We start from the raw sequence: 26,073 nt of genomic DNA on the forward strand, positions 1-26,073 counted from the left end.
CGCTGGTGTGTCATAGAAATCATGCGTGAAAATAAAAGAAATATATTTCCTTCAGGTAAAGCTTTAATGCCTGATCTGTCTCTCCTCTCTGTCGTCAGTTCAGCATGATGCTCGACCATTAATTCATCGAATGTTCTGAACCAAAAGCAACACACACCCAATCCGGGGTGTCATTTTGTTTTTGTAACAACCCAGAATCAAAGTCAGCCCATGTGAGCAGTGACCTGTGAGGCCCCACCTCCCGACTGGCTCCCTGCCAGTCCTAAAGTCCGAGAATCAAACAAGAAGCCCTGCTGTCCTCCACTGAGCACACCCAGACTGTCCGTTAAAGTCCCACTGGGCGACGAGCCAAGGAAGGCACTCTGATGATTGGCAGTGGCAGTGGCAACCATTTTATCAGGGCTGGCAGCGAGCCGTGGTGAAGAGGGGAATGTGTAACCGTACAGGCTGTAGGGCGGTGTGTGGAGGCGAAGACTGGCATAACCCTGTGAGGTGGGGTTGGACAGATAGCCAAGCTGAGAAGCAGGGAGAGGCAGGGAGCAGAATCCTTCAGTTTCATACGCAGATGGACCTCTGGGAGGGGGGAATGGCTCTGGGGGGTTACTGTAACGGTGGAGAGGGTGTGTGGGTCGGCTACAGGTGTAGTCTGGTGGACTGAGAGGGCAAACCTGGAAAGGAGATGAGCATGGGGATGTGGAGAGCAGGTGAGACGATGCGCCAACCCCTCCGTGAGTTCCCGGGACTCCTACAAAATAAGAGCAGGGGAAATGTTTACAGCGACCAGTTCGCAACCTGTAGTTGGGCAAACTTGGTATCACCAATCATTGCCTCATTTTGTATTTTTGTTATGAGCACATAGCACATTTTCATGCCATCAATAGGGACGCCGATCACCAGCGACAAACAGATTTAGGTTGGATGACTTATTTTCACCATCCAGAAGCATCCTGTTACTGAACTTTACCTTGCTTAGTCATGCCAGGGATGTCCTCAAATGTGAGTGTTCGCAGCGATGGACGCCAGAATGCATAAGACTCAACCAAAGCCTCCAAACCCATCCTGTAAACACATGCAAATGCATAAATTAACACATGAGCATTAACAACCAATCATCACAATACCTGGTACAGCTGCAACCTCTCTCTCTCTCTCAAAACATGCCTCACTAAATTGTACATTTTGCCAACCACCTGGCGGCCATCTTAGTCGCCTGTGGGGCCCTTCTTGCCATCTCCATGGAGACCGCAGGTAATGAGGGGCATAAACGCCAAGCTGCGATTGGCTGCTGCTGGTTGGGTGCTTGTGTGTAATTGCTTTCACACGGCTTTTACGGGCGAATCAGGACGAAGGAGCAGGAAGCCGCAGCAACGATTTATGAGGTGGGACTCCCCTTCCCCCCCAAATCTGAGCCTCCATCCTCCTCTAGGTGGGGCAGAGGGTTGGCTGTGGCGGGGTAATGCGAGTGCTCTGTTACCCCTCGTTAGTGTGAGGATAAAAGTCTTCCCCCCCGCGGGGTTGTAGCCACGGTGATAATTTAGACAAGCTGCCCGGAGCGGTTCTGTGTGCTCCAAAGCAGCCTATCAGAGCAGAAGTTTATTTAGCAAACTGCTTAACTCTTCCTGTAATATTTAAGAGGAGTTTTTTCAGCCTTCCTGAGTTTAACTTTTATAGGGTCAGCTGTCAAGGTGCCTGGGTTATCCAGTTTGCTGTTCTCTACCTTCCTCCCTCTCAACCTCTCTTGTCTCACACATTCCCTCTCCTTCTCCTTCTCCTTCTCCGGCTTCTCCTCTCCTCTCTAATGATTTCTATGAGGCCTCAGGGGAGTGGCTGTTTGGAGACTGCTGGAGTTTTACTGCTGTGTTGTTTTAATGCTGTGTTTATATATGTTTAGAAATGTGTTTATACAGATTTTCTTCTGGACACTCTTGACTTTTATTATTTTGCTGTTGATATTTATGTTCCCGAGGCTGGCTGGAATGCGACGCTCCATTTAGGTTCGCAGACAAAGTCACTGCATGTGCCTGTAACGGCGCAATTGCGGGAATTAATTTGCCTTTAAAGTTAGCACATTTAAATGAAAACGTATCACTATTCTAACCATAATAATACGTGCCACATCTTTTCAGCTTAGTCCATTTCTTTCCTGCCCTTCAGGACGAATTTAATGGGAGGCTGTAGCACATTTTCCATTAGAAAAAAAATAAATAAATACATAGCTTTGCTCCCCATAAAACCAGACTAAAATAGCAGTGACAAAAACCACATGCAAGCCAAAATATGAAGCAGTCATGCATCGCTCACTACCCCTAATGCACCAGATAATGTGCAAATCTCTGTGGTTAAAATGAACTCACCGGTTTCTGCCAGAGTCTCTGAAGCCTTTGGCAAATGGGTTTCTGTCAATTTTCAGCCTTGTAATCTGAAAAAGCAAAATAAGACTCTAATTATTTCCCGAAACTTTGTTATTATGAAGTCAATAATAGCATACTATACTGTATAATACTGTTTCCAGCCAAATTATTTTCTTTCTCTGAAATCTTTCAATCAGGTCTATAAATAAATTCAGTCATGTGCATATGTACTTGTATGTTTCTTTGCACATTTATGTGAATTTGTGTGGGTTCGTGCATGCATGCATGGAGTTAATGTCTGTGAGCCTGTTCAGACTGTGGGTGGTGTTTAAGGCCCAGCTCTGTGACCCTCATCCAAAAGGACTTTTATAGACATCACCACCATGTTCTGACTTCAGCCATCATGCGCTGTAGGCCAGCAAACCTCAGCTAAGGTCCTACTTCAAAGCTCACATTGAGGGAACATGTGCAGAAATGCAGAAAAGCCAGCAGCTTTCCTTCACTGAAAACACTGGCTTTGATATTGGGCGAATACAATCCAGAAAATATGACAATCATAAGCTGTGTGCAAGAACTTTAAAAAAAAAAAAAAAGTCTCACTGCCTGTTCTTAACAGCCAGTCAAATAAGCCTTTCACTGATAAAACTGCATAAAATTCCCTCCAGGAAAATCAGAGGACCTTTGTCTCTCTTTCACAGAACACGTACATGCAGAGACAAACATGCCCAATCACACTTGGAGACAAATCTGTCTTTAAATTCAAATCTCACCAACATGCAAAACAGAATTTGTATGGCATAGGAAATAAATAGCTTATCTTTACCCTGCACACTGAGCTGTATAAATGTAAAACTTCTAACATCAATCTCTATTTCATACCCACAAAGTACAAAATTACAATATGTGTTTTCAGCTTCACAGCACACTGTAGCAGCACACATTGGAAATGTGAGTTCCTTTGGTTGTTGTTCCTATGGGTATTTCATTATACTTGGTTTATCCAGATAACCATGGGCGTTCACAGAGGAGTTCAGCTGTGCTACCTGTTGGTTCTGATACGCTGTGACGGTGGTGAACACAGTCTCAGGGAACGAGAAGGTGCGGGTGCCTTCCCCGGCTGGGACGGTCCTCACCGGGGATAACTCCTCTCCACACTCCTTGCGGATAACGTGGACCCGCGGCTGGTACTTGTGCATAGAGTGCAGAATGATCTGAGCAGGGAGAGTAAATATATTGATTGAGGCTTGGGTTACATAACAGTTATTTCATGATTCATGAAGCATGACTGTGGAAAATGAACATGTACTCTTGTTGATGCATGAGGTACGAAGGCCTACACAGTAAAAAACATAGAAATACACATATCAATAAGCCACATTCATCTCAAACAGGGAACTGTGAAGCTTGCAGCAGTGTCAGAGTTCTTTTAGCATCTTGTATGCAGCATAATAATGCAGTGACAGACTTTTATTGTTTTATAGATGTGACTTTTTGATAATGGATTAGAAAGGTACATTTTAAACAATAGCTCATGTAGTCATATTTTGGGGTGCAATAGTAGTATGTAATTTCATATAACAGAGCCACATTTAAAAAGTATCATAGGAATATTATGTGCCGGTACATACATGTCCCTGGTCATCCAGCTCGTTGTTGGTCAGTTTGAGTTTGTCAAAGCTGACCACCTGACGCATCCACGTCTCTCCTGAGGCCGGGGAGTCCGGATGGATGTATACTCTGGGAGGCACAGGTGAGTCAGCGTTCCCCGCTACCATCCACTTGGAGCTGTGATACACGTACCTTCACAATTCACACACAGGATAGTGAGTGAGCACATTTTCCATTTGAATGAACAATTCATTTATAAATCAAATGATAAACAACTTAAATAGATATAAATAGATAGATTATTTATATAAATAAATAGATATTAATTAAAAAAATGTCTCATTACGTGTGCATTACAGATGACAGTGAAGATACAAAAGCACAAAAATGTAAATGCTTTTTTTTTTTTTTTAACTAAACTAATATTTGACTTTTTATGATTTAAACAACTTATCAAGATCTGGACATGCTTTCTGTATATTTTCACTCAGATATAGTAATGGTAGCGTCACCTAGCATTATCAAAAAACTGAGGACATTATTGACACTGTAATTTCACACTTGGCCGAAAACTGGACACTTGGGCGGGCGCATCAGGCCCCCAGGCCGCAGGTTGGACTCCCCTGGGTCATTGAATTCATGCCCTTTCTAAACAAACTGTATTTTGCTTTCTGGAGGTGTAACCTATTCATCACCTGCTGGTAAGCGAAAGCATGGAATAAAAATCTCCAGGCGGTGTTTTATCTACGGCGCTCTGTCGGCGGAAGTTGTGTTCTATAGGCAGACGGACCTGTAACATGTTCTCCGAGATTTCACTCCGCCGCGCCTTTTAAAACGTGGTATTAACTGAATTTCGAGCCTTTGAAAGGATAGCCCCACAGTTTACAACATCAAGACTTGGCTGCACGGACACCGTTGCAATAACACGCCGTTTTCTTCTGCTTTGTAACGACTTTTGCTGGTTTGACCTTCTAGGGTGGAGAGGTTAGGTATCCAAACGGCCCTCTCCAAAAGGGACGGCAAAACCGCCGTGACAAAACACCGGTGCCAAGCGCCATTTGTGGAGAGAAAGCTGAGGCTGCACAATTGAAAAATCCTGGGCTGTAGAAGAACAGTGTGCTTGGAGTCTAAATTAGGACTACATGCTAAAGAAAATTACTGGACTATTCCCATTTTTGCAGTACACGCGTGTGAGGGTGGAGGATACTGAAATTTAGCTTTTATAGGTGGGCAGGTTTTGCAATTAGTTATTTCCTTTAAAATCGCTTTTCTGTCAAAAACACACGACACATTCCCAAATTCTTTATATTGTGCTTTCTTTGTAAGGAACTGAATTTGTATTAGTGTAGTAGTGTAGTGTAGTAATGTAGTATTTCAATAAGTCCTTTACATCCTACAAATACATTTTAAATAATATAGTAACAAGATTCATTGTGCTTGTATATTTATAGCTTTATTTATATCTTTATAGCTTAACAGATTATTATGTCAACGATTGGATTAAGCTCGATAGATCAAGGTGTTAAGGTGATCCAACATGTTTTAAAAATATGAAATTCATTTAAAACATTTTCTAGAATTAAATCTTTTTTTTTAAATCAGTGCATAAATTCATCCTTTAACAATTTTTATTATTTTATTTTTATTTATTTTTGCACTGGCTCTATCTAACCAGTTCATCATTATGCCCAGCGATTCATCAACACTGTTTGAGTGTAATGTTATAAAGATTAAAACATGCACAATTTTGTGATTAGCATCAAATTGACATCCAACCACGAATCAATAAAAAGTCCTACTGTAGTGTAGTTAATGTGGTTCTCTGCAGACATGGAGGCGAGGCCTCCATTTAATCAGGCTAGATGAGCACATCAGTGCTACACTTAATCTGCCTCTTAACGTATCTCAGTCCAGTCAGCAAACCAAGACCACCGAGATTATGTCCTAATTAAAAAAAAAAAAGTAAACATAATTTTAAACTCATACGTTTTTCTTGTTTAGTATGGTATCGCATAATTACATAGGATCTTGTGTATGCTATGATTTATATCTACTACATATTATTAATTTAAATTAAATATCTTCATGTTAAAATACAGCTGAAGCACATTTTATTTACCTCTTTCTTTTTGAGAGCGGCTTCCTTGATGTCGACCACAGCCCCTCACGTGATGTCACAGGACTTGTGTCATGTGACTTTGGTCATATATTTCCAGAGCAACATCTCGATACAGATTGCGCTGAAGAGTCAGAAGTGAAATTCTCGATATCCCAGTGCACTCAAATGCACCACTTTGGCACTCTGGTCTATTTTTTATTTTATTTTATTTTATTACGAGTTTTGTGAAATAGTTTTATTAAATAAATTCTGGATCGCAAGATTTTAGAAGCAGCAATCTTTACCATTTAGGTCTCATGTTTTGCAGCGAGTGTGCACGGGCCTCTGGTGGCTCTGTGCGTCTTACCTATATCGTTTATTGTCCACGGGGATTATATCCATGGCGATGTAATACTGCTGATGTGGATCCAAACCCGTAATCTTCACACGCATAGCAGGGAACATCCGCCTGATAAGAAAAGCAAATGAAAAAAAAAAAATTACCATCACAAAAATGCATCGATAATATCTTAATTAAAGAATGAATGCCACAGATCGCTGTTTGTCTGTTTATCGCTGTTTAGAGATATTAAATCTTTCTGAGTAATTATTTGAATACTAATTTTGACATATCACCTTTTAAATAATTATCTGGTTCAATGCTTTGCTTATCTAATTTCCCATAATTATACCTTTTATTTTGCTTATAGATTTAGTATGGTTAAAATCGCTTATATTTTTTCTTCTTTCTTTCCCCCCTCCCCAACACAGGAAGTAAGCTTCTTATTTCTTATTTTCTCCAGTGAAACAAAAGGTTGCGCGTTCACACGAGCTTCCCGTCTTACCGTCCAGCCTTGGTGATGATCATCTCCGTGCCAATCTCGTGGAACCGTTTCCACAGGTCTGAACCCTGCAGGTCCACGCGGGTCTCCTCTCCGGTCCCGGTTACCGGCGCCGTGCACAGAGCTGCGGGCTGCGGGCTCTCCAGCGACGCGTCCTCGCTCTCTGCTGCACCGGAAAGAGTTGAGATTGGCACGTTTGCGCTGTAACATTCCTTCACAAGCCAAGCATTTTTCACAAGGTGTTGCGTTTCAGTTTTTTTTTCTTGTGACTCAAAAATAAATAAATAAAAATCTGAATTCATTAAAAGCTCGTTGCAGCAGAACAACTGTAAGTTAAGAGCCTAAAGCATACGTTAATTTATGACATTATTATTTTAAAAGGATCAGGGCAGAAAAATATCTGTACCCCCTTGGCTTCCTTTTTTTTTAAACCTCTGGTAGTTATTTCTTTCTCTAAGATTTAAGGTCTTAGAGGCAGAATTGGTGGTCCTTAAAAAATTGATATTGGATATCCTTAAAAAAAAACATGTTTAATATAATGTACCGCTCTCATTACCGAGCTTAAACGTTTACAGCGATTTTCATGATAGTACTTGAGTTTAAATCTATTTTAATATTGAGGACATGTTCAGAGGGCAGACTAATAGCAGTGTTTATGCGTCTCGCCGCTGTTGTTATTTGCTAGTCGGCACAGGCTTCGGCACAGGCCTCCCCAAGTGGTAGAAATTTATGGACATTCGACGTGGGCCTAACGAGCCAAACTAACACGGAGACAACTCCTCAGCCAAGTGCGTTCTGAACTTGCAGCAGGTCTAAATCCTAATTTGTCAGGGCCAGTGGGGTTATTTCTTCTGCACCTCTCTTGGTATCCTTTCCGTGGCAGTTTCCCTGCCTTTATACGCTGCTAATTGGCGTGTTTATGATTGCAACACAACTCATAAAGCCTCTCACATTAGTCACACTCACACCGCTCATATTCACTAGACCGGAGCAGTGATATATCACATTCTCACCGTGCGGCTCCGATGAAAGCTTATTATTGTTTTACTTTATAAACGGCATCTTTTGAGTGTTATGACTGAATTCTACTCGGTGACAAGCAGAACCGAGTATGGATTATTATGAAGAAAAGAAAGAAAATCTGCTTCTGAATAGAAACATCAACCTTTAGCGAGGATCAGGATTGTTGTCATTTGATATAACAGAATAACAAATGTGCAACAGTAATTTAATAATTTGAAGAATATCTCAATGGCTTTGGAAACAATTTACATGAAAGGCACCTCTTTCCATCTATGTAACTTTATTATTGTTATTATTAATATTATTTTTTAAACTTACGGGATCCGTCACTTGCACATTCAGCTTCGCTGCCCCGGTCGCCGGTGCACGCTCTGTCCGCTCGCAGTCCCGGGCTCCCGGTTACATCAGAAGCATCTGTTCCGTCCTCGTAGCCGGGGGACACAACCTCCTCTCCGGTTGTCCTGCGGCGTTTTTCCGCCCCGATCAACGCTTCTACTGAGAATGCATGCGCCTTGACGCTCAGCGCGCACGGGGACCTGCGCTTCTCTGCCATTTCTCTGGGTCTTAGGACAGAGGAAGGAGACGAAGGAGACCGCTCGCGAGCTTGCAGGCCGGGAGTAAGAAAAGTTCAAACCCGAAGCAAATCAGAAGAGGCGATCCACGCTGACAATCCCGTGCTGTCGGTAGATCGGTTTCTCCGCCTTTGCACGGAGCAGCTGAGGAGACAGGAGGGCCTGGGGCGAGCTGTAACGGTGTCTCCGTTATCCGTGGGTGCCGTGCGGAGTTTTGGAGAGTGTCAACAACCGAGCTTAGAGGAGAGCCGAGGAGAGTGACCTGTCAGTCACAACACAGTGTAACCAATCATGAGTAATCACAGCCCCCCGGAACTTTTCCTTGGTCCCGCCCGCTGCGGGGGCCGCTCGTGCCGCCTTATGTGGTAAAAGGAGAGCTGGTGAATGAATCATGTCTTCAGGCCAAGGAGAGCTAGGAGCGTCTCTCTGGGGCATTGTGCGCATTTTCACACACCGGCGCAACATGCTTTGCATATCTAGCGATTAGCAGCTCCTGCAGGACGGACACTTGTGGCCCCATCATGACAGAATTATCACACAGACTGAATTTTACACTGGAAAATTATCTCATAATTTTTCTCATAAGATATTTTGATATTTTTTATAAATATCAAAAGAAATGTTCTGAATATTATTTGTGTGTGTTTCAATACAAGTATTTAAAAATATTAACTTTGTCTATGAATCGATACCGGTGACTGTTTTAAATAGCAAAAAAAAGCCCCAACAAAGCAAAACAAGAACTACACAACCGCTTTGATTCGGTATGAAAATATTAACAATTGAATGTGTAGTTTCGCATAAATGTCATGTAAACAGTGTTATTAACGTTAAATGTCGTTTCTTTCTGCAACAACGCTAATTTGCAACTGAACAAAGAGAAAATAGGCAATTGCTGCACTAAAAGCATCCACATATCAGCTGTATAAAGGCTCCAGCTGTGAATGTGTAAACTATAGAATAATGCAATAAGGAAATTACGCTTAGACTATAATGTAATATCAGATATTATGGAATTTAATTATAATGATCATTATCTTTCATTTTGCTGTCGTTGCTGTCTTTCTTGGGAAAAAAAAACAAAGTAAATAACTCGACATTCCCACAATATTTCAGTCTCCAGCCCGAGTCAAACAATAGCTCAATGAAACATTACAGGAAAAATGACACATGAATATAAGCAGATGAGGTATAGGGATGAGTTTGTGTCTCTCTTACTGCGAGTGTGGAAATAATCTCGCGCTCTTTCAAGGCCGCGTTAACGAGCGCGGTCACGCCGGGAAGCGTGTTGGTGTGGCAGTGAGATACGGAGGGGAGAAGCTGCCTATAAATAAACAAGGCGCTGAGGCCGCGTGTGTTTGTGTGCGCGGGTTTCTTGAGTTTTTTTTTTTTTTTTTTTTTAAATGACCTAAACTCGCAACTGATTCCAAATCAGTTTAATACTCACGGCGCTTGCTGCAGTTCGCATATAATAGGCCAAGCCATGGCCCAATTAACCTGTTAATGTGTTAGCCTTTTTATTAAGCTGTTGGCGGAATTAGAAAAATAAAATGCCATTATTCACGTCAGTGGTTAATTTGATTCTCCCGTTTTCTTCGGTGACTGCTCCTTCGCCAAAGTCACTGAAGGTCCGGGCCTCTGCTGGCTTGATGGTCACAAACGACACGTCGTCATTTGTTTGGCGTAAATGTAACGTAAGTAACCGGACGTCAAGGAGCGGCTCCATGCCCACATCCGTGAGGCATATGAGATCAAAACCTGCTTCATTCACTTCCTCCGGGCTCTTTTTTTTAAAGGTGGCATTTCTAATTCCGTCAGACTTACTGAGGTTAACATTTATTTAAGAGAAATTTTAGATTCGATGCCGCCTGACTTTACCTGGCACTGCCAATACACAATTAAAGGAAATATGTTTGCTCCCACACCTGCCTGTGCAGACAGCAGAAGTACAACTAAACAAATTTACTTTAAAAAAAAAAAAAAGGGGGGGTCCAGAATTTAGCAACAGCATCTTTTTAAAAAAAATTAACTAAATAAATAAATTGTGTTCACAGTCAAAATCTCAAGACAGCTTCTTTTATTAGTAATTTATCTAAAGATCTTGTTTTTATTTTGAAAATCTTGACTTGAACAAAAAGTTCTGTAGTCAGTGGATTTTTAAAAGGCTGAATTATTTATTTAATCAAGTGATTTATTTGTGTTTGTTAAGTTAAATGTCATTTTTAGAAGAAACTAATGTATTGGCTGGCTTATCTTTAACAAAGTGCAGATTATATCAAGACCTCTCTCTTCCCATTATTTTCATGGAGAAATATTCAAACTCATATTCAAAAACAAAGTACCCCCAAAATGTTGCCATCTTTGAAATGAGTTATTATTATTATTATTATTATTATTATTATTATTATTATTATTATTATTATTATTATTATTATTAATAATAATAATAATAATAAAAGTGATGTTGTTGCTTCCTCAGAACAAACACAGATTTAGGCCGCACAGCTGTAAATAGGCGTAACTTTATTAACACAATATGTTTCGTTGCAACAGTGTATTTTAGCATAGAAAACACTGGCAAATTATGTGATATTTCTTTATTTAGTTTTTTATATACGAATTTTTTAGTATTTGATTTGCTGCTGCTATAATATTCTTCAAAATAATCTTTAAAGGTCCAGAAATGATTTCTGCATAGTTCAGTGACCTTTATGGTGAGGCGACGATTCCTTCTCTTTCGCTGGATCCGGCAGCTCCGTACATCATTTACCATTACTGCATTTTGCACATTAGAGTACTAGAAGAAAAAAAAAACAGGGCTCTGACTTTTTTTTTTTAACTGCGTTTTAACTCCGCGTATGCAGGTTGCAGGTCGCCCTTTCAGGTTTTTATTTTTTTTTTATTTTAATGTTTCATCAGCTGACATTGATTGGATAAACTATTTAAACAAACAAACAAAAAAAACTTCGAAAACAGGATGTAAGCCTTAAGTATTAGCTTCTCTTTTATCCATAGGGGGATTTTAATGCAGAGTTTTAGTTTATTTTATTTTTACAAAAACGTGTAAATCGCTCGCTGCTCATGGCAGGCTTCCCCTCCATACACGACACGCCGTCGGTGCCGCTGTGCTCGTAAGTGTACGAGACTCAGGCTGTGATTTATGATCCTTCTAATTAGTCTCCAGTTTGTGTGATATTAAACGATATAAGCAGGGAAATGGATTTAGTGAAAAAAAAAAAAAAACCCAAACAAAACAAGATACTTTTAACAGGATTTCGTTTTAATGGGCTTCATATTCATTGAGTCCAGTTGTAATTGACTATATAATATAATCTAGTCAAGCTGTAAGCGACGCTTGTGTTGGGGAATTATCCTAAATTCCTCAGTCACGTGCAGGTGTGGATTTACCTGGTGGCTTTTAACGACTTTGGGAGTATTTCAGCCAATCAGAGCACAGCACATTTGTAACTTTATCTAAAGGATACATTTTGCCACTCTGAAGGTGGGCGTAACCCACTGCACCAAGTAGCCTTGGCTGTTTATTAAAAACCTTTGACATAATTACCTGTGAGCTTTGAAGGGACCCGTGGAAGGGTAGAAGTGCCTGAACAGGGGAGTCTGGGTAATACATTGTTAACAGTTATTTAGCGCCTGCTAATGGGCACGTGGAACACTGCCAGGCATTTTATGGCGGAAGTGGCATGAGAGCAGGGAAGGTGTGTGAGTTTCTTTCTGTGTGTGTGTGGGGAGAGGGGGAGACCTACATACAGTGTGGTACTGCAGCGCCTTTTATAGGCTTTGGGAGTGATTCCTTTTCACGGTTTTGTAATGTGTCACATTGATCTTTCCAGAGGGCATGGCGGTTTAGTGCTGCAGCTGACCTGGGGGAAGACAGATGTAGTGATGCACACAAAGATGGATGTAGTTTATAGTATGCAGAGAGAACGGCAACATTCATCTTCAACCATCTGTTTCACACCAGAATCAAGGGTCCCTGTTACACATGTCCTGGGGAGGCAAATCCTAGTCTGAGAACTGCTGGATCCTCTGCATGGCTCCACTAGAAAAGCCATAACTTGAACTCTGTGCCTATCTGCAGTTGAGGCAACACTGCAAAGTAAACGGCCGGGGCCCCTCCGAGCATATCCTGCTTATGCTGGCCCAGAATCACTCGTCATCCAAGTGAAGTGACCCCTGCTTTCTTTCATAAAGTTAACCTTCCATTCAAAATGTGGTATTTACTGACACACTTGATAGAAGTTGATGGATCTATGACATTTATTGATTTTTTTTTTTTTTTTTTTTACGAGCTGGTTCTGGTCTTGACGTCGTTTATTCGGGCCTCTGTGCGCCTCGGATGCTTTTCTAGTTGAACTCCTGCTCTGGCTGCAATAGCTTGTCTCATTTGCACAAGCGCGCAGACACACAAAGACAGAAAGTGAGAGACAGATGGCTCTGTGCACCTCTTGAGTTACAGCCTGAAACTGCTGGAATCATCCTCTTATTCACAGAGAAAAAAATGCTTTGCTTGGCTTATTAAGCCGCCGCTGCACACATCACAGTGTTGTTTTCATGAGATCACGCGGTAGCCCCTAAAGCTACAGAGGTGCACTTTTGAGACACAAATTAACATTCACAGGTGGTTTTGTTGCATCGGTTTGCCCTTTTTGTGATATATTACACGTTTGAAGAGACGGACGAGATGGATTCTTGTTCTTCTCATCATTAGAGATGCAGTGACGCTGATAACTGTTGATGAGAAATACTGTTTGTTTGTAATACTGAGAGGTGTGGCCTGCACCTTCATGATAGGATGACAGAAAAGAGCCATAAAAAACTATTCTGTAGGTGATGATGCGGTGAGAGAAACAGCATGTGTTTGATGGTGTCGTGAAAGGCACTTACAGTATGTAGCGACCGTGCATTTCAGGGAGAGAGAAATCCAGTCATGTAACGGGCAGGAGATTTATGTGAAAAGAAACTGAAGCATTTGTATTCGGGGGTCATCATCAGGCAGCATTTTTTGTTTTGTTTTGAGAGCTTTTGCTTCCACGGTGGAAATGACTGTTGTGTTAGTCTTTACCATAAGATCGAACAGATGTACTTATTTATTAATAGCTCACCATAGGTGAGGTAACACATTTTTAAACATGTTTAAAGTCTTTTTTAAATACCCCAAAAGGACAAAGAATCCTGTACTTTATCCATTTAGAGCAAAATCTAATATTATTTCTTATCAAGATTTGATGGGGTGCTAGGGTTGTTAGACTTGCACATCTGGGTATATACTTAAAACCTAGTTAAAAGAAGGAGTTTAACAATGCAAAAAGTCCTTCCTGATTATCTATCGAATGCTTTATGTAGCAGTGCTGTAAGTAATTGACTCTGAGCTCAAGGGAGGTCACCAGAGGTCAACAGCCCTGCAGGATTGGCTCCAGTCATATTTACCCAAGTCAGCAGGAGACGCAGTTATACGTGTTTCTGAGACTGATCTAAGGTCTGTTAATTGCAAAGCATAGTCATAATTTGCGGAAGTAAACAGTTCATTTTCTGGCACCGAACACGCTGCTAAACAGGCCCTCGTGTATCCAAAAGACAACCCGGTGTTCTACAGTGATGCAGCAGTAATCTGCGCATTTCATCACCTCGTAGCCTTCACATGTGGAGTGATTGGTGGCAGGGTGCCCTACTGCTCGAAGATATTTGAACTTGGCAGGTTTTGACCCCAGCTCGAGGAAGACGCCAAACCCTTACCTGTCCAATCATTTTAAAGATGCAAAAGTAATGTTTTTAATGCTGTTACAAAGCAACCAAACAACTCGTCTCATTACCTCACTGCCTTCGTTTTCTTTCCCCCTTCAAAGACAGACAGATGGAGGGGTGGGGGGGGGTGGGGGGGGGGGTGGGGGGGGGGGGAGAGAGAACAAGCGAGCAGGTGCTGTTTTTATGGGTTTTCTCCATCCAGCGAAGAAGAGGTGAAAACTTTTTCTCCTCTTATAACCCGTGAAACCACGTGAACATCTGAGCGGTGTGTGCGTTTGCATGTGCGTGCATGAGATCATAAGCGGGTAGGATTGTGTATGCAGTGATTTGATTACTCCCTGTTGTTTCCTGCTATAATTTTGGAATATATAACTCTGTGTGTGCGCGTGTGTGCATATATAGATGGCCTATCATCGTGTGTAATCGCCACTATTTCCTGTGATCGGACTTCATAATAAGCTGCACACAGATTAGAACTATGGTTAATTAAACTCAAAATTACTCAGGTCATTTTCCTTTCTCCCTCATGCACTCATACACGCAAACACACACACACGCACACACACACACACACACACACACACACACACACACACACACACACACACACACACACACACACACACACACACTCTGCTAACGAACGCAAAGCTCATCATAGAAACACCGCAATTTGAAAATAACAACAATCATAAAAAACCATACAAACATCTGCAGCTCGTAACTAACATCTCAGGCCAAACCCAGCACACGTGCCTCTTAAAACTGGAGAACAACGGTTATTTTCATCTCTTAGATGTTTGAGTTTTATTTCTTTTCTCTTTCTCTGGCTCAACTGGAACCATTTAAGCATTTTTTTTTTAATCAAAGAGCAAAGTCGTTAAAATTGAGAATTGGCGGTGAAGGCGTCCGTTAAGCCTGCCTCTCCTCCCTGCCTGCATTCAGCGCTCAGGCCAGCACTAACTAGCATTTAGCGCAAATGTAAGGAACGCTGTTTTATTACTGTATTTAAGGAATGTCTCCATTATAGCACGCGGAAAACATACATATGTATATACACTCTTAACCCAAATTAGTTGAGTTTACTAGAAAATCGCGTGGAAACTCGTTGCCTTAAACCATTCTAGTTTTTACACAAAGATGAAACTAAATATGTTTAGTAGTCTTTACTAAAATTGATTACCTCATATAAATTTCTTCCCATTTATGTGAGCTAATCAATTTTAGTAAATACTACTAAACATGTTTGATACATTGTACTAAGGTTCTAAGTTAACACAACTAAACATGTTTAGTAGTCTTAACTAAAATTGATTACCTCATATAAATTTCTTCCTATTTATGTGAGCTAATCAATTTTAGTAAATACTACTGAACATGTTTGATACATTGCACTAAGGTTCTAAGTTAACACAACTAAACATGTTTAGTTTCATCTTTGTGTAAAAACTAGAATGGTTTAAGGCAACGAGTTTCCACGCGATTTTCTAGTAAACTCAACTAATTTGGATTAAGAGTGAAAATTACTTTTAAGCTAAACTGTAAAGCAAATAAGCAATTTAACATTTAAAGCTATTTATATTTTGTTAATATAATTAATAACATTTCCTCTTACCCTCTTCCTATTACCCTTTTTATGTTCAAGTTGTATTGAATGTAACACTAAATTGTAAAGAGAATAAATCAAATACATTTCAACATTCCAATATTTTATTTTTTGCAGAATACTTACGCAAAAGACAATTTTAACTGTAGTTTGTCATGTTTTTCAGAAGTATAAAAAAGTATCAAAACAGTAGCCATTCAAAAAAAAGTTTGCCATACAAAAGGCAAGTAAAAATAGGCATATGTGCTTGAACTCAATTCTAACATGTTTAGAGAAGGAATACAAATGCAGCAGCATTCAACAAAAATATTTGCATCCTTTTGAAAAAACTGGACACCTTAAAATAGGACACAATCTCCAACTTGGAAAATGAACAGATCAACTATGTTTAAGGGAAGATTTTGCATGTTTTATGTAAATGTACAGTCTGTGTTGTTAGTAAATGTAATCAACTGAAGCAATAAATTCCTGTGCTGCTATTGACTGAAAAAACCTGTAAAATAAGCAGTAATGTTGCTGTTGAGGAAGAATTACATTATTTTGAATTTACTGCTTCAAATGACTACATTTACCATCAACACAAACTGGACGTTTACATGAAAAGTGCTGAATTTTCCTTTAACTGTATCAACTAAATATTACTATGGAGCCCTGAGCATACACTTCTAAATCCTGTTTTTTAGAGTACAAGTGGCTGGACACTGATGTCTCTTATAACACTGTAAGCTGAACATTACAAACTTTCTTAAGAAATAAAAGTTGTGGCAGTACTGCTGCACTGAACTGCATTAGATAAGAGCAACTTTATCAACTCCATCTGCATTGAGTATATTTTCAACCCCCTGACTGTTCACTGACAACACACAAGACATTTCGTTACATCGCAAGCTGGTTTTTCAATGTTTGTAACTTTGGTTTTAGTTCAACGTGGCCCAGCTCAAGAAATACCTGTTGGATGAACTGGAACGTGAACTTCATAGAAATGGGGTAACTGAGATGCATTGCATATGCAAGTCCAAAGAGAAGACACATAGCTTTTGGCAGGTCTTGAATGTTGTCCATCACCACTTCTCCCTCAATGACAATTTTTAGTGAGGCTGGACTGAGATGCAGGGAGGATGAGGGCACAGCACCTTCAGGTTCAACAAGGAGGATCCCAATGTCAATGTTGCGGAAAGAGTCATCATCATCTGAGTCCTTTATAAATGACAAGAGCACAACAGTGATATTTCAGTGACCATCAATAATTGATAAAAAAAAATAACTTCCACAATCAAATTGAAATTTCTGTCATATCTGTTTTATCATGCTATGCAGCCCTAGTTTCCTAGTGTAAATGTTGAATGAGTTGGAGCTCCACAAAAGAACATCTATCCAGCATCTTCATGTGCTAGTGCTAAGTGGAACAATACCTTATCCTTTGAATTGTTTAAAACTATGCTCACAAGTTTTCTTCAATCACTGGAACTGCCATCTGTTTTCCCACGCCTGTCTGTCTATGCCCAAATCCTGACATGAACCCAACACAGCATAGCATAAGATATAAATTAAGATATATATATAAAAAAAAAAAAAAAAAACTATCCCTTTAAAGTGGGTTGCATGAGGTGCTTACAGATGGTCAGCATACTTACCTACAGTAGATGGTGGTCAGCCTTTCCCCACTTTGGAGAAGCAGCAGGTGGATCAGTGTAGGTAGATAAGCAATGTACTGCTGCAACTTGTATTTTAGATAAGTCAAAAAATTTATATCAGTTTTAGTGGACGCATACTATTTTCAGCATCTCAAACTGCTGTCCAACGGACCTATCTGACTAGAAAATTAAGTTACAGCACTCTCTTCATGCCAACCAAATGCCATAGGAAAAATTAGTAATTTTACCTCACAGAACACAAGAGTTGTTAGTCTAGCATGTCCTTGATCCTTAAATGTGTGCTACTGTGTGATTTTAGTGAATCCAAACCAATCAAATAATAACACAATCGAACAGACTGAGGCAGCAGTAGAAGAGCCGTTCCTCTGTTCAGCAAAGTAAACAGATTTTGTCTATGAAGTTTGGCAGGAGAAATCTATATACAACTTATATAAAAGTAATTTTATGTCAGAAGTCTGACTGACAGTAAGGTAATGCAGTGAAAATATTCTGTGTATAGTGTACATTTCACTGATCTAGATTTTTTAGGTGGCTAAAATAATGTTGTTATAAACACTGATCACAGCAGTATATTGCTTAGTTTCCTACACCAGTACCTCTGCTGCTTCTCCAAACCGGGGCCGTGTCAAATGGCACTTAATTCAAGTAATACACTGACTTTGGATAAATAGGTCATACAACACAGCTGCAAAACATTATTGCAAAGTAAATATTAAAGAATTTAAAGTATTTCAAAGACCCATGAGAACCGTGTATAAGAGTGAAAATTCAAGATTGAGTTGTTATTGTTCCTTTAGGTAGTCTTTAAGTAAAATTACTTACAAAGGCTGGTTTGTAGAAGTCTGTGGGGTTGTCACCAAGGATAACAGGAAGTCCTCTGAGCACCAGTGTTCGAATATCAGTTGGCTCTGCAGTCTTTTGGGCAGTAAAATGACAAAAATAAGCAAGTAACTAAGCACAATTGATTGTATCAAAAAATATAAAGTCCCCACATCTTCTTAAGCATCGTTATTACGAATGTACAATATATCGGCATTAACATCGGTATCAGCCAATATTAGTCATTTGTTAACATGTGAGTATTGGTCCGATAAACAAAACTGGGCCAATATTAACAACCCATATCTATTTCCATCTTCTTGTCATTTGATTCCGGACGGGCAGGGGAGGAGGTTGGTCATGTGGTATTTGTTTGGTCATGTGACAGCAATGCAGCGCAAGATTGTGAGGAGTTCATCTGAAGCAGAGAATCAATGTCAGCTGTGGGATTGTTTTGTTTTTTCCAAGGTGTCGAAAGGGTAGTGAAATATATATATTGTATACATTATCAGTTATCTGCCATAACAGCAATATTAATATCGGGTATCGATATCATCCCACATTTTAATATCAGTGCATCCCTAATGGTAATCAAGGACTTTTGAAGGCACATTCCCTAAAATTTAAGAAATACATGGCTCATGGTTAATTAACCCACTGAGACAGTAACACCCTTAACACTGAGAAGAACTAGCAGGTTTTACTGAAGTTCTCTGAAAGTTTAAGTGAAGTTCAGAAACTCAGCCTTGTTTTTCCATCCCTAAATTCAAAATCTTTTAATCATTTCAACAATCTATGTGAAGCATGAAAATAAATACAGTTGGACTTAAAGCCAAGTCATTACATGAGCTGTTGCACACAATGCAAGTGATTAATAGGACCAACCTTTGTTTGTTGGGAAAGCTGTGTCAACATTTGGCCAATGTTCCCTCTCTTGGATCGAAAAATCTCGATAAGACGAGGACTGTGCCGATCAATGCTCTCATAGAATTCCTGTTTGAGATTCTTGCCAACAATCCTGTTGAACTCCATGCATACCTGCAAAATACAGAAAATGCTCCAATATTACATCTTTACAGCTAATAACTGAAGGTGGAAGCACCAGAGTGAGGACAGCAATAAAAATTGCACAGGTGTGGACATGGTCAGCTGTAAAACACAAAGCCCCCTTCAACTCACTCACTTAACACTTTAAATTTGGGGATATTTCAGTTATTCTAGTCAAACTTCTTTAACAAAAACTTTGTACCGCACACAACACAGGAGTTGCTTTTCTACTGCCCTGATTGTTTGTAGTATTGTGTTACTTTTGTGTAGCAGACCATTGCTACATATAAACAGACTATTAATATTTTGTGTCAAATTATATATTTTTGTTGGCAAGTAACCTTTTAATAAGCAGGATAGCGTACCGTGAATAGGGAATTAATAGATGATAAACCTCTTCAGAATAATCTGAAATCAGAGTTCTGCATCAGGGTGTTGATTTCACAATAACGACCAACTCAATATACAATATTCCTTACCAAAAAAAGATAAAGGCAGCTGTAGATAGCAACTACCATGTCCTGCATGGTAAAATTACTTTTTTTTTTGCTGACAGTGGGAATGGCTAACAGATAAATATTTTTAGGTTTTATAAAGGCAGTTTCCTAAGAGAAACACAGACACATATTTAAAAAAAAAAGTTCTCATTATTTTATTCATGAATGAACTAACCTGATCTTCTGTGAAAAGAGCAGGCCAACGTTCCACCATCTCACATACGGCAGGTTCTGACTCCACCACCTCTTTTCTTCTCAATGCAAACGTCAGATCCATCTTCTCTTTTACAAGCTGTCCATTTGGTGTTCTCTTCTGCATTTCATTAACCAAGTCTTTGCGGGCACCCTCAAGGGCTACCTGATTAAATCCGTCTGGAAAGTTGGGTAAGAAGTTGATCTCGCCTTTCTTTGCCTTCTTGATGTTCTTGTTGGCTGGTTCTCCTTCAGTTGAATGCCCTCCTCGTTTCCCTGCATTTACTGCTACATCAAGGCACCCTGATCTTCTGCGCTTTGTTCTGTAATTAGCCATTTTAAATTTTAGACTATTTTTCCAGCCGCTACAGCGACTGGTTGAGCCTCGCTCCTGGAGAGAGGGGTGCTTGCTTATGAGGGCTTGTGCAACACTTTCGAACTGAGCATTATTTGGGTATGCTGTGTAACTATACATGCTCTCTGCCAATCTTTCAAGAATCTCATGTTTCAGCTCTTTTGTTACTTTCAGGTGCGTACCATCACGAAGAAACTGAAGATCTGCTTGCCTAAGTCTATATGCTACATCAACAGAAAAATCTGGGATATCAAAACAATCTGGCCACTGTTTCTGTCGCTCCTGCGAGGATGTAGAGAGGATCTCTGTATCTGCTACACTGGGTGTGCCACTCAAAATTTCTTCAGATGTTGAGACAGATACCAACTCAAGTAGAGGGATGACCTTGACTGTTGGTTTTTCAGGAAGATCTTCGATATCTGTCAGATTGCACACTTCATAATTGAATTCAGGATCTTGGTACTGGAGACTGAAGTTGAAATTAAGTCCCAGTGATTCTTTAAGCTTGCCTATCAAATCCTCCACTGTAGTAGGTCTTGTATTCAGAACAACCTTTCTTATATCTGTCTCTGTGAAAATTACTCTCAAGGTCATCTTCTGGTGTGCTGCCATCTTGGAAATAAAAAAAATAGCTTATTAGAAATATATACACAAAGACATAGATATTCAGTTTAACATATGGCTTATCAAAAAAGATACAAAATTACCAATTAGGCTTACATTTAGACTCTATCCAGAGCAATGCTAGTACTGACAACACTTGTGGTTTCTCAACACAGAATATAGCGAGTGAGTGTCACTGCTGAATTTTCTCCAAATCTGTATGCTGACAGAGGGAAAACATCATTCAGCTCTTTTAGTTCCACCACACACAAAGAGGGATTTGCGCTGCCACAGAGTTCAAATGATCTGAAATGTTCATGGTACCATGCCGTCATTGTATTGCACACAAACAAGATCTCTGTGTTTATTGCCACAATCTGCTTGATCTGTTTGAAATTTGGGAGGCCTGAACATGAACCGACAGAGAGTATCATATCAGCACAATATCTAATTCCATCTACAGAGACTGATGATGCAACCAGAACCTTTGTAAGCTGGGGTACTCTCTTGCAGAAAACTTGTTGGACATTCTCGGGGAAAGATGTGATCAGTGCTGTGGTAACTTTGTCCAGCTCAACTGAGGGCTTGAAAAACGAACTTGTGTCCAAACAGTAAGCCATCATTTTCTGATGCTTTACAGCCAGTGTAAGTGCCACATGTCTGAAGTTGTGTGCATTACGAATGACCCGCTTGAAGAATTTATGTTTTCCCTCGAAACGCATTGTCCAGACATCTGACAGTGGGCCAAATGCCTTAATCATCTCAGGATAATGCTCAATGAAGTGGTGTTTTGGACGCAATTTGAAATTTGGGAATGTAGTTTGCAACAGTTCTCTGTGTTCTGACACTTTGCAGTCAAAGAAATGTATAGACTCTTCAGTGTGCCTTGTTGCTACAGCCAATTCAACAATATCTTTAAGGAGCATCAGAACGTTCCAGGCATCGTCCCCTTCAGGCACTTTATGGCCAATGAGAAGTGGGAGCAACCTGATTAGAGCCCAGTTCTCATGGCCATTTCCACCTATGGTCCCTTTGGTAGAGAAGCCTTGGGCAATAGGCTGAGGCTGGTCAGTTTTGTCATGAAAAGCATATGCAAAAGATTTGATAGCATGGTTCAGTGTTTCTAATGTGAAATATTTCTTAGAAATCAGTTCTGAAATGCAGAGTGATAACTCAACAGGAACAACCCCTTCAAAAAGGTCGTGTAGGATGTCAGGGGGATAGCCACGAGCAACATGAAAGTGCTCCAGACTGTCAGTTAGTACACATCGTCCCTTTACACCATACTGTTTTGCCAAAGTGGGATCCTGCTGTACCTCCTGTACCTGTTTGTTGTGAATGTCTGCAGTTCGGGGTTCAAAAGAGCCCGAGCTTACCTCCTTGTCTTGGATCTCACTCCTCGTTGCCATGCAGAACCTGCAGAACTTGTCCACTCCAAAGCTCTCAAAGAATCCTGCAAAAGAATGAGCAGCCAAGTTATCAGCAGCCACATACAACACTGTGCCTTTGACACATGCTCCCAACTTCTCAACATATAGGCCATCTTGCTCCAAAGAAACCAGATCCTGGATCAGAGGATGAAGAAATTTAGCATAGCCATATTCTTTTACATCAGAGGCTTTACATAAAAGAGCAAGTTGAATGGACTGGAGTGTGGACCTATATTTTGATGGCACATTGGCAAGCACCCAATACACTGCACTCATTTTATGTTTCTTCTTAGATGTCCCTAATGGATTGGACACTTCAAAATCATCTGTGTAAAGTCCAACAGCGATTCTGAATTCCTCGCTGTTAAGGAGGCCATTTCCTTTACAGTACAAACCATCTCTGTATGTACTGTACTCATGTGGCACATGTTTTTGTACTGGAAGAGCTTTATCTAAAATGTCTGCCCTGTTCAACATTTTCTGTAACATGGCATTTATAGGAACATATACAGCACTAGATTTCTTTTCCCTGGCAATAAAGTACTCAACTGGCATAACCACATCAAAGTTTTTGTTTACATATGCTGCTCTCCTTTTAGAGGTTGATAAGGAGCCACCCTTGCCACAATACTTTAGTATGATATTGCTCTCTGAGGCAGCCCTGACTACCTGTTTCACAGTTGAATCATCTACATCTGTGTGTAGCTTCAAAATGTCCTTGACTGAATTGTGCAGCAGTGGTTGGGACAGTTCACTTAAATGTAGGAGCTGTTGTATAACTTCATCGATAGAACTTTGTGGAATGTGGAGGATGGTTTGCATCTTTAAAAAAAGAGCAGCTAGGTTGTGCTCCAACTGTTTCCCAAGATCATGATGCTCTTCATTGCTGGACTCTTCGCTGCCTTCTAAATCAACAGTGTTGTTTGGGGGCCCATGTTCCTCTTCTGCCACTTCATTGGTTTCACTACCAGACACTATTTCTGGTTTGAACATCTTCCAATTGCCTGTTCTGTGCTGTTTACTTCTGTGTGCATTGAATGTGGAGTACACAGTAGTATGAAAGTTACACCCATTATATGGACAGTGGACTCTGTGATTAACTTTTAAATGTGTACTCCGCAAGTGAGTGATAAAAACTGCCTCTGTGCAAGCAGCAGAAAAATCACAGGACTGACAGTGAAAGGTCAGTGTTTCACACAGTTGTGCATCTTGGTCTTTCTGGTGAATTTTGGATAAGTGGACCCTAAGTGCACTGATGGACTTAAATGTGCATAAACACTCTTGGTGTAAGCAAGGAAATGGTACAGTTCTGGTGTAGCTTCCATGTTTTAGCCTGTAATGTTTTAAGAGGTAACCCCTTTTCTCTGATGTAAACTCACAGTATTTGCACTTCCACTGCATCTTCACACGGACCTGTAAGAACAAAAAATAATAAAAATTTTAGCACACTTGTCCACAACCATGTCATCAGTGATCAAGGAAATATGGTACTTTGAAATACTGTCTCCCTTTGAAATTTCTGTTCTCAGCCTGAAAATTTTGTTTTCCCATTTCACATTAGAGTTAAAATATTGCCAAATGAGTTAGGCTTACCCTTCTGTCTGCAGACAATTGACAGGTTTAATAACGTTTCTAACTTGTTGTCAGTTCTGTATTTTAAGAGTCTGGAGATCAGAGGTGGAGAAGAAGAACTGGCGATAACCTCAGCTTCAGCTCTTTAGTCATACAAGATTTCAACCTTTGTGTCCGACCATTACATTTCAGTACATACGAAACCGTATAGAAAAAAAACGTGGACTAGGTTAACACAAGCACATGCTGTTACGAACGATGTGAAACGCTAAGCTAACGATAGCATTTAGCTGTCTTGACACTACTGGAGCGGCTTTTTCGATTAAAAAAAATTACCCTCAGAGACAGGATACACTCGGCTTAAACTTGGTGTAATAAAGGTTTATTTCAGCAAAGTACATCTCTCCTAAAGTAACTGTCCGTTATAAACTGAGACTCGTCAGTATGCTAACACTAAGCCAATGCTAACATTCGCGCTCGCCACTCCACTCGCGATATTTAACTTCGATTCCAAAACCCCTCACTTTACCAAAGTGTCGATAATGGTGGCGGTAGGCTGTAACTATAATTTTCAGTTATATCTGCACATGGAACTCAGCTATCTTTTAAGCAAAGAAATAGCTAGAATTATTTAAAATAGTTATTCTTCACACTTACCAGTCAGGAGTCGTTGAACTTGCCACGGTGCATGTTGCAGCAGGACTGAGTTTGAATATGCCCCGCCCCTTCACTTCAAAAACATAATATCTTTAGTAATCTCTGCTTAACAAGTTCATTACACTCTATATTTGTGTAGAAAAGTACAGTTAACTAATTTGATTTAGTAATGGGACAACATTTTTACCAAACACGAAAGAATAAGTAATGATTACTAAAACGTTTAATTACAATTAATATCTGGGTTAAGAGTGTACAGGATTTTATTACCTTGTTATAAATAAGTGTTTCAGTCTTTTCGGTGCTATTTTTAAGCGGTTCTGAGGCTCCAAATGACACAATTTTAGTCGGAGAACAATTTCTAAACGAAATGCAAACCATCGAAGGTTTAAGGAACCTTTATCCACACTGATTTATTAAAGCACACATACACGCATGCACAGATGTCGTTCGCAACAACACAGGCCATTTGTTAGCGGTCAATAAAGAGATAGCAGGTGATATTAGGCTCAGTTATGTCCTTAAAATCCAATCATAATCCACTTCTTTAGATATAGTCAGATAACAAGTCCTCCAATTGTTTGTTTCTGCTGTCGACTGCCTCTTTGTTGGGAGACCAAAGGTGTGGAGGTGGCATCTTTGACTGTCAGCTAGAAAACTCCAGCTCGAGTTTTGTCTGTCACCAGTTTTAGGTTTCATTCACTTGCTACTTACCTTTGTTTGGTGAGGCTTAGGCAACAAAACTACTTAATGTAAACTATCTTTCTAGCATGTAAAGTGAGCTATTTAACATGTCAGAAAGATCTGTTTTCTGTGTTTCCAGGCTGCTGAGTTCCATCCAGCGGCATTTCCAGCAGCTCACATTCCAGATTCATTTCTGCACCCAGCCACGAGAGTCCGCTTTACTTTCACATGTCACCAGATTGTAATAACAGCTTGCACATATAACCTTCCGGGTCTTTTTCTGGGAACTGATCGTCTCAGAACAAGTCTCAATCAAAGTGATCTGACATCCAATAAAATTTGATTATGCGGGCGTGCGTGTGTGTGTGTGTTTGCCTGACTGCACTTCCCCAGCGCTTTTTTTTTACTATGTACTAGCTAATAACAAAGTGGAAGCCTCACCCCGATAATGCAGAGGAGAGAGTGATTGCAAACAAAAGGAGCGCCAGCTCTATCCCGTTTGCGTCCCCAGCAAATGCACAATAAAAGAAAAGCTCAAATGCAATAAAAAAAAAAAGATTCTTTTTTCCAAATTGCGGAAGATATTTTGTTACAAAAATTTTCCTTTAGCAGTCACTTTTAAACATGTCTCAGAAGACGTGCTTGACTCGCCCTCTGCTCTGCAGACATTGAACTAAAGAGGATTTTTAAGGTGTAACT

The 26,073-nt window shown here is 40.2% G+C and overlaps 2 protein-coding genes across 6 annotated transcripts in view; both read right to left on the reverse strand.

The window, feature by feature from the left end:
• tbx18 (T-box transcription factor 18) overlaps nucleotides 1–8,752 on the reverse strand; it is a 9,691-nt gene extending 939 nt beyond the window's left edge. The window contains exons 1-8 of one of the 2 annotated variants that reach the window (XM_030721631.1): nucleotides 8,241–8,752; nucleotides 6,903–7,062; nucleotides 6,425–6,526; nucleotides 3,980–4,151; nucleotides 3,395–3,562; nucleotides 2,355–2,419; nucleotides 965–1,059; nucleotides 1–745 (exon numbers count right to left, since the gene is read on the reverse strand). The exon at nucleotides 1–745 is cut by the window's left edge and continues 939 nt beyond it. In XM_030721631.1, coding sequence (XP_030577491.1) covers nucleotides 204–745; nucleotides 965–1,059; nucleotides 2,355–2,419; nucleotides 3,395–3,562; nucleotides 3,980–4,151; nucleotides 6,425–6,526; nucleotides 6,903–7,062; nucleotides 8,241–8,475 — 1,539 coding nt within the window. In that variant the 5' untranslated portion in view covers nucleotides 8,476–8,752 and the 3' untranslated portion in view covers nucleotides 1–203. Of the gene's footprint in view, nucleotides 746–964; nucleotides 1,060–2,354; nucleotides 2,420–3,394; nucleotides 3,563–3,979; nucleotides 4,152–6,424; nucleotides 6,527–6,902; nucleotides 7,066–8,240 lie in introns of both variants that reach the window. The other variant, XM_030721630.1, reaches the window with a different exon arrangement.
• A 7,221-nt stretch (nucleotides 8,753–15,973) lies between these two features.
• LOC115774945 (uncharacterized) lies at nucleotides 15,974–24,850 on the reverse strand. Of its 4 annotated transcripts, XM_030722431.1 has the most exons (8): nucleotides 24,691–24,846; nucleotides 23,841–23,874; nucleotides 22,408–22,484; nucleotides 21,149–21,254; nucleotides 20,057–21,040; nucleotides 19,223–19,375; nucleotides 18,341–18,433; nucleotides 15,975–17,060 (listed from the first exon to the last, which is right to left on the reverse strand). In XM_030722431.1, exons 5-8 carry the CDS (start codon nucleotides 21,038–21,040, stop codon nucleotides 16,740–16,742), a joined length of 1,551 nt encoding a protein of 516 aa, XP_030578291.1. In that variant the 5' UTR covers nucleotides 21,149–21,254; nucleotides 22,408–22,484; nucleotides 23,841–23,874; nucleotides 24,691–24,846; the 3' UTR covers nucleotides 15,975–16,739. The 4 variants fall into 4 exon arrangements, with proteins under 4 accessions (XP_030578287.1, XP_030578289.1, XP_030578288.1 ...); XM_030722427.1 differs by lacking the exon at nucleotides 21,149–21,254 and having other exon boundaries at nucleotides 15,974–17,060; nucleotides 24,691–24,850; XM_030722429.1 differs by lacking the exons at nucleotides 21,149–21,254; nucleotides 24,691–24,846 and adding an exon at nucleotides 24,370–24,669 and having other exon boundaries at nucleotides 15,974–17,060.
• Between the last annotated feature and the right edge of the window lie 1,223 nt (nucleotides 24,851–26,073).

The sequence above is a fragment of the Archocentrus centrarchus genome, chromosome 24, assembly GCF_007364275.1.
Source record: "Archocentrus centrarchus isolate MPI-CPG fArcCen1 chromosome 24, fArcCen1, whole genome shotgun sequence".
Classification (NCBI taxonomy): Eukaryota; Metazoa; Chordata; class Actinopteri; order Cichliformes; family Cichlidae; genus Archocentrus; species Archocentrus centrarchus.

Bases quoted from the DNA above. Each gene is read 5' to 3' on its own strand.
- LOC115774945 (XM_030722427.1), bottom strand. From the start codon at position 22,440: ATGGCAACGAGGAGTGAGATCCAAGACAAGGAG. The intron at 18,434-19,222 runs GTTGGTCCTATT...ACTGCCCAAAAG, and splicing joins AGCTTTCCCAACAAACAAAG to ACTGCAGAGCCAACTGATAT. The intron at 17,061-18,340 runs GTAAGTAATTTT...TCATTTATAAAG, and splicing joins ACTTCTACAAACCAGCCTTT to GACTCAGATGATGATGACTC.